An 18096-nucleotide genomic window follows, 5' to 3' on the forward strand; every position below is an offset into this window, starting at 1 on the left:
TCTGCCGACCAAAAGGTGTAAATAAGGTGTCAACAAAGTGACCTTTCTGTTGTTAAGTCGACGAAAAGGCGCCCAAATGGTGCTTAGCAGTTCTTTCTCAGCGAGTTTGCTCAAAGCTCAGTTCTGTAATAATTGTCTTCACGCTTTAAAACGCTGCGTCCCTAATTAGCATCCTTTAATAGCTTACGTTGTTGTTTTGCCTTTCATTGACTAATCGGACTCCTTGTCACATTTAATGTTATTATCCTGTAAATTAAGTGCATTTCTGTAGCAAGTTAAAAATGACATTTTAACATGTAAATTAATTTATTTGTTGCAGGCAATTAAATAAATGTGTTACTTTTACTATTTGACATGCTTCTGGGGTTGAAGTTTTTAAGATTTTTTAAGATTTATATTATTTATTTGTGCACTTATAAGAAAAAAAATAAGAATAGAGTGTAAAAACATGGGAAAAAGAACGGAAAAATCAAAGGGTTGTCATTATTGCAATGGAAAGCAAAAAAAACCATATAATTAAAAATAAATGTATGTTTAATAAAACAATAAACACTCTCAACAAGCATTACCGACAGCAACAATAACAGCCATAAACTGCTACAGAAAGCACAATAGCCGTATACTTGATTTATATTGACTCCTCATCAACAATAATTTAACAACAACAAGAACAAACGGAGCTTTATTTTTACTTAAGCTTTTTGTTACTTTAAATTTTCTTATAAACTTGTTTCATTCTAGTAAATTTATTTTTCTTCTCATTCTAGGAATTTAAAAAAATATATCTATAATATATTTCGTTATCACAGTATGGATGAATCAAGCTGAATGTCACAAGCCTTTTTAAGAATAAAATGACTGGATAAAGTGTTTTACAATTATTTGTTGTTTTGAAAAGATTCATTTTTATTTAATATTAAGGTTAGCCTACTAAGTGGCTAACATTTTGCTGACTTGTTTTTTTTCATGTGGAGGAGTCCTCTGGCCTTGCTTTAATTGACTATCAAAGATCCTGTTGTATTAGACCAATTTGGCACGGTGCAACGAGGAGCATTAATTAAGCGTTTGTTGTGTTTTGGCCAAATTCACCTCCATGTGTGTCCCAGTCATTGATCGCCCCCTTGTGGTCATTGTGTACAATTACCTCACAAGCTTTTGTATTTTCCCGAATATGTATACTGTTTGTGTAGGCTACTCGTATGTATACTTCTTAAAATAATGTACAAAGTTATATATTCCTATGCCACAGACAATCAACACCTATTTAAATGAAAAATGCAAACTGTATAAATGATGTCTCTTTATTGTGAATAATAAATACAGGTTCCTATCCTAATGATGCCAAATGAAGCCCTCAATAAGAAATGGATCTCTGGAGCTAGCGCTTCTTTTGCGTCTGAGGAGTAGCAGCATGGGATGCTGCACTGGTCCACAGATGTCAGACTGCATGCGAGCAGGCAGACCACACACTAACTTCTTCAAACAATTTGATTCACTACAGTACAGCGAATGGGTAAGAGATGCAGTCAGCTAATGCACTTAAAGCAATGCTCCATTCCCAGCTATGTAAAAGCTGCATTATTCATGAGCATGATATGTGAAGCTTTTCATGAACAGATTTGTCATTTATATACACGCTCTTGGTTAAGTCTGCTTGTAGTTTTGAATAAAGTTAAAGCTGCATTAAATGCTTGAAATGTGATATTGTAATACAATGCACATGACAGTATGTGCGTTTGACAACGTAATTAGAAGCGAAAAAACAAATTTGGAGAAAAAATACATCTATAAAATCTCCATAAAAAAGAATTAGACTGACAACTTTTGATATGTTCTGAATCGTGTGCATGTCACTAAGAGCAACCGCATTGAGAGGAACGCGAGAGAAGTTTCACTGTGTACTGTCATAGGGTAAGTCCTGTTTATTTTTCTTGGCAGACTTCAATAGATGCGTTCCCTTTGAGCTCATATGGGCTCAACTTCAACTGAAACGCTCGATTTGCCTGGTGAAGCTTACACATTCAAAGATGATTAAAATTAAATTACAGAAAGCCATGAAACTAAAACATTTTAGAGAGAATAATTATAAAGTATTATATGTTTATATATAATAAAAAAGACACAGAAGGAGCGTAGGACTGTTTATTATTGCCCTCATTATTTGCACAGTTATTTCAACCCCTGCTGTAAAATTCTACTGCATTAAAAATAAAAGGCAGAGATAACTTGATTGTAATAGTTACCTTTAGTCTGAGCTTAATGGCAGATACGTTGTTTCTGTAGTTCAAATGAAAGTGCTGATGGCATCCAAGTTTATGAGAACACACAGATGAAGTATTGAATCACCCTAGTAAAGTGATGTGTAGCCTACCTTGAATGCACTGCGAGTTAACAAATGCTTAACTCTTTGGCTTTTATAGCTGGTCCTAGTAATAAATTACTTTTGTCCATTAAACCTTTATAGCATTGAGAAAGCATTTGTACCATACAGTGCCAGTTATTTTCCCTATGAGGCCTATGAACAAATTATGCAATCATTTGAGTTACAACACATGCCCTTATAATACTGCAAGTCATTTCTTTAATGAAAGCCATCCTGGTTGGACCATTTGTAAATCAACTGTTTTTATCAAGGTTATGGTTTCCCTCCAGCATACTGTATTTCCCTTAGTAGTACTCCGCAGAAACCATTTGGTACATGTCCAGTAAATCACCTTTCACACTGCATCCATTTGTACTTCGTAAAACACAACCATATTTTTGCTGCAATTTGAACTATTTATGAGCAGTTTGTACAATATAATTCATTATAAGTGTTTCCTTAAATATTATTAATATGTTTCATATTATATAATATTAATTATATCTAGAAGTGGCAGTGGTATTGACAATAATAGCTGTAATAGTAATTTCCGAAATCAAAATTCTGGTCTTACATTTTGTTTATATTGTTGTAACAGTCCTTGCTATAAACAAAAAAAGGACATGGGTTTGATCCCAGGGGATTGCACAGTCAGAAATAAATGTATAATACAATGCAATGTAAGTCGCTTTGGATAAGAGCGTCTTCCAAATGCATAAATGTAAAATGTAAATGTAAAGCGTGAATCCAAAAGACTTGAGGACATCATTTACAAAACCTAGAAATACTTTCCTTGAATGTGTCTTTGTTTAACAGTCAATCAGCAACGAGCTCTCTACTTTACGGAGACCTTGGCTTGCGTACACATCTGGTGCACAGTTTTCAAGGCATATGCGAATAAGAACATGAAACAAACATCCATGCTGAATGAATTCAGCATCCAGATAGATTTTTTTCTTTTCAATCTGATGTATTTGAGCTGCGTGACATTGTGGTTTTGAGTGCCACCTCAATTTGCTTTCAGTTAGTATATCTTTCAGCAACTTTTCAGTTCTACTCAGGAATTTCAAGAGGTTAAAGACAATGTTGCTCATCTGTTCTTGCAGTGATTGCAACACAATTTTTTCATTAGTGTACAATACAAAACAGTGACGTTTCACACGCAATGGTGTAGATTAAAACTAGAAGAAAACATACATACAATATAGGCTACATTTCAACATTTCAAAATTGTAAAGGCAGTATCTCATTTGTTGTCCCATCTTCAGTTGAAATGATATCTACGCCCAGTCACACCTGTACTCTGAATAATGTGCACACAAGATCTCCTAATTTTAGAAGTTGTTTACTGAGCTTTTAGTTTGCTGGAATATGTGTTCAATGTGCTTTGCTGCACTGATAGGAACATTAGCTCGGACACATCATCATGTGTATTGAGAGCTTGTGATGGTCTCTGTTTTGTTGCTTTGGGTCTATTTAAGACGCCCTGTGCAGGTACAACAAGCTACCACTAGATGGTGGTAGAGTACCATCTAAACGTTGCACTGACTGTACCAACTGAGACTAGTCAAGAAGGACATGAAGAACTCGTTTTCAACATTCTCATTGTAAATGTATCACTGTCAGTAAGGTTAAGTAGCTACAAAACTACCTTCGTTAAGTTGTATCATTAACATTTGATCTAAAATCATTGTTAGATAACCATTGCTCGCGCTGTGGTAATGTTTAGTTGCTTTATTTTACGTTTACCATAAACATAAATCGGTAAAATAAAACCCATGCCAATAATTATTAATATGAACTATAACTGTATGTATGGTTTATGTTAAAATATTTTGTTCTGCAAATCCGTTAATATAAATTTTTATCTGAGTTAGGAAGTATTCGAAGAGTGATTTTGCTGAAATCAAAAAGTGAAATGGTTAAATGTTAATGTGTCGTTTTTTATGTGAGCGATTACGCAAAGAATGAAAACGTTGGCTTTTCAATTTATTATTGTTCATTGTATTTTCCTTTTTTTTCCTATTTCCAATTGTAGAGTAAGAAAGACTTTTAGTACATGTTGCTTAGTTGCTTTATTTCAGTTTTTGTTTTTCAAACGCATTTGAACTTTTCGTTATTTTCTCGACAAAATTTTAGGCCTGCATGTGTCAATTTATATATTATTATTTACGCAATATAAGGGATTTGTAGCAACTCAAGAGTCAGTAAGGCAAAAGAACACATTTTTTCTTGAAATATTTTATTGCTGCCGATAACATTACACTGACTGTACAGATTACGTGAATTCGTGAAATATGATGAAATGTGCTAAATTCGATTACTTTGTTGACATTTAATTACAAGGCACAGCAAAAATTGTCAGTCCATGAATTGTATGAACGAACACTTATTTGTTTACTATTCTATACTCGATGCGCCGTCGTGTCGTATTTTTCTGCTGGAAAACATTTGCAAATATTTGAGTGTCTACACTAAATGTGAATTCTTCAATAAGCTTTATTAATTTTCTTTACCTTAGTTACCCAAGTGCTTATCTTTGTACAACTTGCTCCACAACAGACTGCCTACATTACGCAAGGTTTGACGTCTTGATGCATGCTCTGATGGTGGTGGTGATGATGATGATGGTGATGATAATATCCCCCAGCTGAAGGATGGAAGGAAGAAATCCCGTTAAAATTCAACACGAAGTCCTTCCGATCTGCGACGGGGGAAGAATGTGTCGGATAGCGAGATATACCCACTGGGAAGAGATATATGTGCACAGTAAGTACAAAAATACATGTATACATCAAACCTAAAATTTGTTTTTATAACGGTAGCCTATAAGTTTGTTAAATTGTGAAATCAATTAAAATTGCACCAGATGTAAATAAATTATACTAATTTATACGTACCATAAAATATATTTATGGTTTATTATTTTCATAATAATTTTAACAACAAGAACAATAAAATAACAATAATAATTTATATATTTTATTTTTGGTCGCTCGTCGTCTTACTGAAAAAACATCTAAATTCATAATATCGAAAAGTTAGCTTTTGGGCCACAATAATTATGCACAAATAATAAAAATAATTGAAAGTTTCAGCTATTGAAATCAAAAGAATTAAAAGTTAACCTTTTAAACCTTTTGGCTTTATGAGAGTGGAAAATGTGATAGGAAGATACTATAATATACTATAAACATAAAAAGGCTTTCTAACAGCTGCTTGCCCGCTGCTTGGTCAAGTTCTTCAAGATATAAAGAGTGATGCCGGTTTTGACGTGATATTGACCCCAGTGTGATGTTTAAAACAGAATTTTAGCTCAACATAAATTAAATGCACATTTAAAATGTTTTGGTAATAGCTTTTCGTGTTACCTGCCATGTCTGTGTTGTCTCTCGCATTTTGTTGTATATACCCCTGCTCCAGAGAGTAGGTGAAAATACCGGGATGATGCCCGGTGGACGGCGAATTGCTCGAGTTGGTAGTCGCTTGTTTTAGGTACGGAGAGCTCGAAGAAGCCCAGAGTTGCGTGCTCTCTGAATACGGCGAGTGACCCTCAAGCGCGCTCCCTATTGCCGGAGAAGACGGGACTGGACTAGTGTTGCTATCCCCTCCATAATCTCCGTTCCCCGGGCCTGGACAGCCGGTCATGTAGCCATGTCTGGTGCTGGGGGACATGTGACTGTGATGGCCACTGCTTATTGACTCATACCCATTACCGGACAGGTCCAGGTTATACCCACTGCTGTGGCACGAAAGTGCGCCGGTGGGAGGCTGGTAGTCAAAGCTCTGAGGTAAGATGGCGGAACCGAACCCAAGGCCGTTCATCATTCGGTACATTGGTTTCATGGCCTGACATTTTCTCCGAAATCCTCGGGGTCTTCGCCGAAATGACCCTTCTTCGAACATAAACTCACTGGTGGGGTCTATAGTCCAATAATGTCCCTTTCCTGGCCGCCCAAGTCCCTTTGGTAGTTTGATGAAGCACTCGTTCAGAGACAAGTTGTGGCGAACAGAGTTTTTCCAGCCCTGATAGGAGCCTCGGAAAAAAGGGAAGCGCGTTTGCAAGAACTGGTAAATCTCACTAAGCGTAAGACGCTTGGTTGGTGCGCTCTGAATTGCCATCACGATGAGAGCAATGTAAGAGTAGGGCGGTTTCTCCGGCCGTCGCAGTCCTGAGCTGGTCTTTTTGCTCTTGGACGCTAAGGCGTGGTCCTCTGCGCTACCCATCGAGTTCATCACTCCGGGATGCAGCGCGATGGACGCTGGACTGGTCCTAGTTAGGGGCGTCGACCCGAGTGGTTCGTGGGAGCTCTCAGTCGTCATCTGTCCCGCGCTGACGTAGGAATTAGACTCAGTTAGGCAATGACGTTCACAGAAAAAAAACACGAAAACTCCAACGATCAATATATTTGATAACCAATAAGGAAAATCAGTACAATATAACTGAGAACGAACGCCAAACACAAAGCTAACACATGCCTGCCAAAGTTCCTGGATCTTTTAATCCAATTTTTTAACTGTCCTCTTTCAGTCTTGCTCCTATAAATTCAGTGGCTTTAAACCTAATCCCTCAGACAAAATACATCCAAGTGATACCTTCTGCCATTGAAGTCAAGCGTTTTCGTTGTCAATATCAACGTTTTGCTATTGTTCTCTATAGTCTCGCTGGTCCGGGTGGTTGTAATTCCTTTTCGAGAAAGAAACGGAAAGACTGAGTACGTGCAGATCCCTCAACTAAACAAAACCCGACACCCAATCACTCAATAACTTTCGTTGCCTTGCTCTCTTGGAATCGCTCCTCCTCTCCGCCTCATCCACCCCTTAAACACTCAGACCCCTGCAAACTCAACTTTACATACTCTCTCGCACGACCCTCGGTATTGTACCACACACATCTCCCTCCCTCCTACACTCCCATCTCTTACTCTCATCATCGTGCTCTTTTTGGCCTAGATTCCCATTTTTATCAGATGTTTTTGGTCATTTTGAATGAGTCATTCGCCACGTAAACAGACTCTTGAAAGTCGTTGTGAGGAGGTTGTTGCACTCTTATAATAGAAAAACCGGTCTATAAAGTGGTAGACCTAATGGAACAAATTAAAAATAATTTTAACTTAGCTTTATTTTCAAAATGTAGAACATGTTAACAATTTTAAATATTTGAAAACAAAACAAAAAAAAACATGAAAATAGCATAGCACATTCCAATAAACAAATTAACACTATGCCCCTAATAACCTGCATTGACAGGACAAAAAAGCAATCATATCACCAAACGAGGGAGACAGTGATCTGTGAGACAGTGAGAGGCATGTGCGCACGAGAAAAAGACAGAAACAGAGCAGTGAAAAGGGGGGAGTGAGAGGAATGAGGAATGGTTTTGGCTCGAGTGGAAGCAGGCTGTTTTTGTCGAGAGTGGTTTGGATACCACACACAGCGCGCCAGTATCAGTTTACGGGCCCAGGGCCACAGCACATCCCTCGGGCCCAGCGTTCATTAAGTAAAGAAAAGCCCAATTAGCCATTTGGACGTCGACAGTTTCCGCAAGCAGAGAGGGGTCAGACTCGTCACAGCACTGTATATTGTTAATTTATTTACCTATACAAACATAAAGAGATGTAGCTTAAATTGTCTTATACACACCCGACTAATTGTAGGCCTATTATAATATTTATTATTATTTCTTCGTTCATTTGATTTCCTATATTTAACCAGGTTAAAAATTCATTGAGATCAAAGAAATGTCTTTTGCAAGATTGACCTGCATGAAGACAGCAAACAGGTAACAAAGACCATTTACAACATCAATCACAACGAATTGTAACAGTGGATAGAATTTATAAAGACAGAATCTGTTAAAATTTTTATGAGCTGAGAGCTTTAAAATGCATTATTATTATTATTATTATTAACAGTAGTAGTAGTCGTATGCAGAATTCGTTGATATTGTTTTTGTTTTAATTGTATTTAATTGTTTTACGCGTATGATGATCATTTTAAATAACATTATTCTATGGAATTATACGAAATTATAAATATAGAAAAAGGATACAAACAAATATGTGCTTATATTTGCTGACTTTTTCAAAGATATGACAAGTAGTCTTATAATGTGCTTTAAAATAACATTTCGTATTTTTTGTTTACTGAGCATTTTAACAGAATTACAAAAGCATCTTTCAGTTGTACATTTTATTGGCATTCATGTTTAAAATAAATCATATGCTATTACATTATTAAATAAATAGTAATAATAAACAAATGGGACTTTAGACACAATCATAGTACTATGACGACATAAACACAACAGTTATGGCTCCTGGCAGTTTTTTCTTTACTCAAATGACGCGGGACATCTTATCTTTAGCGCTTTATTTTCCCTCCCTTTTTAATCACCCAACTCTTTTAAGTGTGTCTTTAAACAATGAGAATCAACAATCCCCCAGTTTTAGCTTACCGTGAGGATGTGGATAAAAACATGTTCCCGCGCCATAGAAGCAGTATTTCGCCAGGTTTCCCCCGCCCGCTGAGCGCCTGACCCCCGCCGCGTCCCGGATACCCGCGGCTGCTTTGGAGGAAACTCAGCTCTGCACTAGACTTTGAACACAAGGCGATTGCTATGACAGTCCACGAACTGGAATTAAAATAGATCAGTGTAAGTGCGTGAAAGAGCACTCTGCTTTCTTACGCACATACACTCATTGATCTATTTTCAAATGCACCTAATTGCGTCACTGTTCAAGAATTAAGAAGAACCAAATAATTAAAATAATTTAATGTATTTGTTTATTTCCTATCTGCTTATTAGTAATATCCCCGTCTTATGTCTGTGTAATTTAAACAGTTTCCAGATAAGATATATGTTTATGAGAAGGCCTCATATTGATGGAGTTACTCATGGATATAATTCGCATCTAACGGTTTTTGCATTTACAGGTGTGCCATTCCGCGAGTTCACCTGCAGGTTGCAGCATCGCTCTAAAAGGCAAGTAGAAGCAAACATTACGAATTTTCTACCCAAACATTATGACATCACTAACGCACGGAAAATGACACAAAACAGGTTATTACATAAAGAACTTGATTGGTTTTACCAATAAAATAGTTTACCTAGATGTTGATAAGCTTTGAGCCTCGAACACCTCGTTTACTCGGCTTTAAATAATGGCGTGTAGAGGCGCATTTATTTTAGACAGTTGATCTTCATTCTATACATTATGCATCAAGTAAAGGATTTAATAAAGAGAGTCAAGTTCAGATTTGGTCTGTTGTGCATCAGGCCAGTTCCTGGTCTGTATAAAAGGTGTCATCAACGTAACAAATGATGTGACGGAGCGCTGAAATTACAAAGGAAACGATGGTCTTTGTTTCAGTACCGCGGACAGCGAAAAAGGTTTTAACAATTTTGACAAACTAAAAAAACCCCGATATAAATCTTATGACAATGCGTTAGCAACTATACAACAGCTACACAACATTTAATAACGTGTCTAAAATAATGACATAAAAATAATGAAATAAAAATATAACGTAGCAAGCATAATTTTTTTTAAGAAAGGTGAATTCATTCATTTGTCCGTGATAATACATTGATTAATATATTTAGACGTATGCTATTTAGTGCATTAATTCTGTTAAACCTTTTAAAACTAAATGTATAAGCCTTTTCATCTGGTGCACACACTGCACATAGTTGCTTTTAGTCTTCATGGCTCACGCAGAATTTTATAGAAAATTGACCAGACTGAAAAATACTCTTTAATGTCTGAAAAGTTCTTACCTGGGTAAATTGTGTTTTAGATTTTTATAACGTTTCAATTGACAATTTCCAGTTTACTTTGACTTTTATTAATTATACACTCTAAAATAAATGGTGCTATATAGCACTAAAAGTGGTTCTTTGCTCGTAATCATAGCATCTGCTTCAGTGCAGGTTCTTCAGAGGTTCTTTGGGGTGACCGAGGTGCTATATAGCACCGTTTCTGTATAAAGAACCTGTTAAGCCCCTATATGGTTCTTCAGCGGTTCTAGCACCTCAGTCATCCCAAAGAACCGCCGAAGAACCACTGAAGCACCAAAATATGGTTCTATAGCACCAAAAGTGGTTCCATATGATTACGAGCCAAGAACCACTTTTAGTGCTATATAGCACTATTTTTTTTAGAGTGTAGGTTTTGTTTTATGTTGTTTATATGCCTTTTGTCTATTTGTTACGTTGTTTTCCTTTGCTGTAGTCTTGGCCAGGTAACTTCCCCAAAATGGGTTTTAATTTAATTAAATTATAGCTGGTTGAATAAAGATTACTAATTGAACCTCTACTTTAATAAAAAAATGCTGTCTTTACAGATTTACAGATTTTAATCAAATTAAATATCATATAATTAACCTAATATCAATTAAATGCAGTTGGCTTATTTGTTTAAAGTAGCTATAAAGTATATAATAACCGGAAAAAAATGTATTTTCTGCATAAACTGAAAACAGATTCCCGAGTTTAGGAGCTTGAATGCTGCACCAGGCTGCACTGCTGAAACAGCCCATTCTCATCAATTGCGTATAAATAACACGCGCTGTGTCAATATCGTGTAATACGTACGCCAAAGTTCAATTTTGCGTGCATACAATACGCCTATTTCTGCGTGCATATGATACGCCAATTTGTCTTATTAACCTGTCCCCTAACCCAAACCATAAACCTTATTTTAATTATTTCAGTGTTTCCTCTCCATGTAGGTATGGCTATACGTTTAAAAATGACTGCAGTCCACCAAGGTGCACGCAAACATTGCCGTATCATATACACGCAAAATCGAACTTTGGCGTGTATTAATCGATATTGCAAAAGCGTGTTATTTATATTCAATTCATTCAATTGATGAATCCAGCAGCAAGATTGGACTTTCAGTTTGGTTTGCAGATGGGTGTGTGTTTTCTATTTTCCGCGATTATTGAGAATGGGCCTATTGAGGAATCACGAGTTTGCAGACCGAATTTGTATTTGTCACAAAATGAATCATGTTGCATAAATGACCTTAAAAAGTAAAAAAAAAACTATAGCAAAAAAGTTTATTTGAGATTTTAGCTTATGAGCCCATGTGAAGTTCTGGAGCTAGTGAATGACAAAATAAGACCAAAATACGGTTACAGAAAATGATGGAAAATGTTTTATTATCATATTTCCCTTTATTTAATATATGTGGTTTATGTTGTCCGCAGACTGAGCACAGCTCCAAACAAACAACATTACAACATTTAAACGCACATAAAACTGGTTAGAGTTAGGACCCAACGAAAATACAAACATTTAAATACATTGCATCCATACTGACATAATGATGTCATCGTTTACAATAAATGAAACTGGAATCACTGTAAACATAGTACACTATAGGGACATTGATTAATCCAATAAGACATGCAGCATTACAGTAGTTATGCGTATTGAGTGCATGGGCGCAAATCAAAATAAAGCACACAGTTTCATACCAGTTATCAGAGGAAAGTGCACATAATGTGTGTTTGAGTTTGTGTTGTATCACGACAGCAGAGACTCTATTCTGAACGGATGGTATCCAGTCTCTTGTACAGTAGATTGAGATGGTTCCAAACCAAGAATGGTATTCGGTATGCCTGGCATGCGTCTGACAGTAGTAATGTCCGCCGTATCACACCTGTAAAATGGAAAGGCATGCGACATCTCAGATCCGATCTGAAATCCTGACTGCGGCGCATGCGTCATGGCGGATGTCGGATAACCCATCACAACTGGCACAAAGCGCGGAGCTGCAGACAACATGAGTCTGGTACCAAAACTCTCTCTTTGCTCTCTCCGCGTAAACGGTGTGCTGAGGATGCTGTCAATGGCAAACGAACTTGAGAACTTGGTGCTTTCATCGCGTACAGAGAGCCGGCTGTCATCCGCAGGTGCGCGCTCCTGAGAGTCAGAGCTGCTGTGTGCCTTCTTGCTGATGCGCTTTCTCCTCCGGCGGAAAACGCCGTCGGCGAACGTGTATTCACTTTGTGGGTTCAACATCCAGTAATTGTCCTTTCCCCACGGACGCGAGGGGTCTCGAAGCACTTTCAAAAAGCAGTCGTTTAATGACAAGTTATGCCGCACAGAGTTCCGCCACCCAGTGTAGCTGCCCCGAAAAAACGGGAATTTTTTCATCAAGTACTCGTTGATTTCAGCTAGCGTCAGGCGGCCGCTTGCGGAATCGCGTATGGCCATGGCGATGAGCGCGATGTATGAATATGGTGGTTTGGGTCTGCGCGTGTACGGCTTTGCCTTCCCGTCTGAAACGAGAGCGCCAGGTACCGGGCTGTTGGCTGAGCAGTCTCCATCCGAGCCCAGTTCCTCCTCGGTGGACAGCGGTGAGGCCGCGTTCACGTCCATGTCATTGCACAAGTCCAGCGGCTTGTCCGCAAGGCGACTCGCAGAGAAAATCTCCAGTTTCATTGTGAAGTGTCACTGCACACTGTCACTTTAAACTTTAAAGACTTCTGTTGCTTGTGTTGTATTGCAATACAAACAGCAAAATCTTAGTCAGAGGCATGTAAGAAACTTGCTATCGGTTAGAAGTCCTCATGGGAGAACAGAGCGCACCGGCGGGCGTTAATATAATCACTGAGCAGGACCGGCCCACGGGGGCGGGGCTTGTTCATCGGTCTTAAACACATTCGCGTGATTTGAAGGAGATGCTCACCTGCCCTGTAGGAGTATGAATAGAGCCACACGAGAGAGAGAGAGAGAGAGCGAGAGTAGATCTGAAAGATAGAGAATAGAGAGTTAATCATTTTACTGAAACATTTGCTGCCTCCTCTTAGACTGTATGGCACTGATCAGAGAGAAGTGTTAAAATACCAAACGTTTTTATTTTTTTAGGAAAACATTCTCAAGTAATTAATTTGATTGAACTAAATGATCAAAATCTCTGATTCAACATGGTACCTCTCCAAACCTTCTACTGTATATGCGACAGTGTAGATGCATGAAATATTTTGATAGATTTGATTTCATTCTTCCTAACAATGACGCACAGAAATAAATACTCTTCTAGACAGAGCAAACATGCGTGTTAATTCATTTGAACTGTGAAATTGTCTAGGTTACCTCGCCACGGTGTGGAATGTCACACCTCATTCTGACGCACCCATACCTGACTTCAACGTGTCACTCACGATCACGCTTTATAAACTGAGTTTACGTGTTTAGCGAAACAATTCGCTTGTGGCACTCGCTGACTTTTAAAAGAATGGGGAAGTTTACCACATGGATGATGAGCTTGGACGGCGGCCATATATACATGTCAGAGAGAACAGGGATGCACCACAGAGGTCACACATAGGTTAGAGAATATTTGATAGGGTGGGGCATGAAAAAATATATAAAGCTGAGCCCATTTTTTATTCTCTCTCTTTTGCACGAAGAAAAAAAACTGGTAAAGGAACAGCAAAAGGTCATGAAGTTTCACAAGTTCCTAAAGTGCCCTAAGGTGAGTGATAATCATTTAACTGTCTTCTGAGCCCCACCTATAAAGCCTTTGGGATATTTTTTCTTCAAGTGAATTCAAAACATTCTCCGGTGCACCCATGGTGTGTGTAATTTACTGGGTTCATGGGGCAGGCAAGCAAGCCTGTGCGACTTGTGGTGTTTGCCAATAAACACAAACGAATACACAGATATACACAAATTATTATATTGGTCTCCATGGAGATGGTCTGTGCACGTGTTAATGTTGGGTTGCTGGTAACCATAACGTTAATTTCAACAAGATGTCTGAAAATAACCTATCTCTGTTATCTTATTTTTTATATGTCTTACCTTCTCACCTTTTAGCACATATTGATGACAAGTGTGTGGCCGGGTGAGAAGTTTTTCATTCATTTGCTCTGTAGCTTATTCATTCAGTATACTGACATATTTAAAAAGGTTAATCTAACAGCATAGGCCAACTATTGTCATATGCAAAACATACTTTTTAAAAGGCTTTGCAATCCAACCACTAAATCCACTCGCAAAAACCACACACGAAACACAGCTCTAGTTCATTTGTAAACAACAAGGCTTTTCTTTTGATGAATCGTCCTGACATAAATCACATACCGATGTATGATTTTGGCTACATTTCTGTTAAGCTTAAAATGACTCGGAATATCCCTGGATGTATTCAAAAGCCTTGACTGCTTCCCCAGTCATAAACTCAAATAAATACGAATCGAGCTCCAAACCGCAGTCAGATAGATTTTCCGCTCTGCGCTTTCTCATTTTCCCTTCTATTCCAAGATAAAATGATTTCCAGCAGACTGAACACATGACCAGGCCTTAAACTGACCATTAAAAGGCATGTCAAAGCTTTTCAGAAAGACACCAAATGTTTCATTTTGGTCCTCCTCTTCATCTTAAAAGATTCTCCTCATACCTGTTGTGTTTAGTTGTCATCTGATAACTCCTCAGACCTTCTGTCTGAGATATGATGTGTGTGCACAGGTGTGCGTGTGGTTTATCTTTAAAAAAAAATGCAGGTGTCATGATCTTTTTCTCGAACAAAAAGAGAGTTCAAAGTCATCTGTTGATCTTGCGTCTGGTGTTTAGATAGGAGGCACTTGATCCACCCTCCGCTGAGCTTTTTCTCCATAGTGTTAAACAGGGGAAATCTGACAAAGCTGTAAAATCTGTGTTTCTGCATTCAACCAAGCATTTGTTTGGTTTATAAATAAAATGTAGATTTTAATGTACTGTTAATTATATAAAATCTTTATCTGATTTTATACATCCCGCTGAAAAAACCCAATAGAACCCTGCTTAGAAATTTAATGAAATTAATGGTTATAATGGGAATTGTATTGGTTTTAATAGAAACTATGTTGTCTACTTGGGATATGTTAAATCCTGTTGGAATAATGCCCAAAACACACTACGAAAAGGAATTTTGTAATGGTTTTAATAAAAAAACTATTGGGTTGTAAAACCCAGAAACCATCCCAGAAATTCTAATGGTTTACAATAAAATACCATTATGAACCATTAGCTTTTTCCATTAAAACCATTACAAAATGCCTTTTGTAGTGTGTTTTGGGCATTATTCCACCAATAGAATCCATCCCATAGTAAGAACATTACAGTTTCCATTTAAACCAATACAAATCCCTTTAAAACCAATAAAACCATTATAACTTCTTTAATGGTTTCTATTGATTTTTTCAGCAGGGAGAGCTCTGCCCAAAATACAATAGAAAATTTGGATTGGATTTAATGGTTATAATGGGAATTTAATTGGTTTTAATGGAAACTATAATGGTGTCTACTGGTATGTGATGGATTCTGTTGGTGGGGTGTTATCCGGCAGATGGGAACCAATTGAATACCACATGCCCAAAACACACGACAAAAAAATGGTAAGGGTTTTAATTAGAGATCCACCGATATATCGGCCAATAATCGGTATCGGTTGATAAAAGCTATTTTTCACACTATCAGGGCTGATAAGTCCTGTCAATAAAAAGAGGACAGGAAAATGCAATGAATTTGTGCTCTATATATAGAAAATGTTAAGAAACATCACCAGTTTGATGTTCAATGTTAATACTCATTTTATTAATTAATGAGATTCAGAAAGTTAAGAAATAGGCTATTAATTCAATCTTCTGAATTGGTATTGGTATCTGTATCGGCAGATATCACTCTGAATAATCGGTATCGGTGGAGAAATTTAGTAATGGTGTATATGCTTCATTAATTTCTATTGTTTTTTCAGCATGGATGGTTGCGTGTACTGCTCAAGGTTGCAGTGGTCTTAGAGGTTATACAAGCAGGTGATACCAGCTGCCAGTTCAGCTCATAAATACATCTATCATTTAGGTTACGAGCCCAGATCTTAACCACCACCAGATGCTATAATTACAACACCATTCCAGCTCTGCCGAACAAAATAACAGCGAGTTAAGACGTAAGTTAGCGCGCCACTGAGCTAACAGCCGAGAGAAATAACACAGCAGCTGAATCGATGCTTTCATTATCACAGAGGCTTTGGCACATACAGCCCCAGTGTTTATGTGTGAGAAAAGAATTTCATATTTGATTACATCCTTTTTCCAAAGACACACCTTTACAGAGTTGTCACAGGAGAACACGCACCTGTTTTATGCCTTGTTTGGTTTATGCTACACGGCGTACCCGACATTTCCCTTTCTTTTTCTCTTAATGAATTCCTTAAATTTTCTTCATCCACCCACCACTGTTATCTTTGTTCCAAGTGCGTAATCTGATACAATGAGTAGTTATGTGTTTGTTGTCGAGTGGATATGCGTTTACATCTGCAAACGAGAGAGGCGTTTTGTCACTACGAAGTGTGAAACCCAACTCTGTTTTGGAGCGTGTTTCTAAATCTTTGCGTGACAGCAAAAGTATAACAGTTTGGTGAAATGTGCATGTGTTTGGCGTGATGGGAGTGGGAGGACTGCAGGTGCTTGGTGTCATGTTAGAAGCTGTTATGTGAATATGGTTTTCAGTCTTTCACAATAAAACAAACATCATTTATTGCAGTTCATCAGGGAATCGGGAAGGGTGAAAGTGAGCCTTTCTTGTTATTGCAAAATTGCTGGCGTTTTCAGAGCTTTTTCACTAAAAGCCTGTAGAATAAACCATGTCTCTAAAGAAATGAATAGTCTAATATTTAATATCTGAAATGAAATATCATTTATTTTGTGTGTTTGGCATGCATTTTGTCTACTTGTTTAAAAGTATATTTTACTAAACATATTTTTGAAAGGTCCAGTGTATGAAATGTATTGGTATCTAGCGGTGAGGTTGCGAATTGCAACCAACGGCTTTTTTACACCCCTCTTTTTCAAGCACTACGCTGGCTGACACAGAAGATGTCGTTACGTTTTCGCTTCTTTGCCGAGGGAGATAACGTATTTACAAACGTCGAAATGTCTGTTTAGGGCTACTGTAGAAACAACATGGTGAATTCCATGCAAGGGGAACCGTAGATAGGAATAGCTCATTCTAAGGTATCATCTTACATTCTGTAAGGTCTTTATACACCTCTGAAGACATAGTTATGTATATTATATTGCATTTTGGTCAATAGATCCTCTAAAAAATGACACATCGGACCTTTAAAGCAGTGGTTCTCAAACTGGGGGCCGTGGACCCCTGGGAGACCCCAAGATGGATCCAGGGGGCCCACAGATTTTGTGGCATTATATGAAATATAGACATTTATCATACATTTTATATAATCAAACATCAGAAAAATAAGACAACCAACCAAAAGTATTGATGTCCCAGGATTGTATAACAGAATTAGTTTTTGGTTGAATTAAAATGATAAGTTTAAGATAAAACACAAAAGGGGCCGCACAACGGAAACATTTGAGAACCACTGCTTTAAACTATGTTGTGTAGATTGTAAAAACTCATTAATGCCACTAAAAATGACACCATAAAGTGTTAGTTGTTATGCCATAAAGTGTTCATTGATAATAAACAAAGTTAATTTGGAATGTTATATACTCAATACAAAATAGTTTTTAAAAACAATCCATGTCTTTAGGTAGGATTTGTTCTTTGTTTCAAATAGGCTGTGTGCATGTGGGTGTGTATTCATCTGAGAGGAATTTGAAACACGTAAACTCCGTGTTTCCCTGTGTCTGCTAAGAGTAGCCATGTGTTTAACAACAAAACGTCTACCCTCATTGTCTGTTCAGTGTTTGTGTGTATGTGTGTGTGT

The 18096-nt window shown here is 37.5% G+C and overlaps 2 protein-coding genes across 2 annotated transcripts; both read right to left on the bottom strand.

Annotated features, from left to right (window-relative positions):
• Nucleotides 1-4598: 4598 nt before the first annotated feature.
• Nucleotides 4599-7201, bottom strand: foxf2b (forkhead box F2b). The gene is made up of 2 exons (XM_057353265.1): nt 5734-7201; nt 4599-5108 (listed from the first exon to the last, which is right to left on the bottom strand). The coding sequence occupies exons 1-2, from the start codon at nt 6683-6685 to the stop codon at nt 4930-4932; spliced, it is 1131 nt and encodes a 376-aa protein (XP_057209248.1). The 5' UTR covers nt 6686-7201; the 3' UTR covers nt 4599-4929.
• Nucleotides 7202-11492: 4291 nt separating this feature from the next.
• foxq1b (forkhead box Q1b) lies at nt 11493-12953 on the bottom strand. Its single transcript, XM_057353200.1, has one exon. The coding sequence runs from the start codon at nt 12816-12818 to the stop codon at nt 11898-11900; it is 921 nt and encodes a 306-aa protein (XP_057209183.1). The 5' UTR covers nt 12819-12953; the 3' UTR covers nt 11493-11897.
• Between the last annotated feature and the right edge of the window lie 5143 nt (nt 12954-18096).

This window comes from Triplophysa rosa, linkage group LG15 (genome assembly GCF_024868665.1).
Source record: "Triplophysa rosa linkage group LG15, Trosa_1v2, whole genome shotgun sequence".
NCBI lineage: Eukaryota > Metazoa > Chordata > Actinopteri > Cypriniformes > Nemacheilidae > Triplophysa > Triplophysa rosa.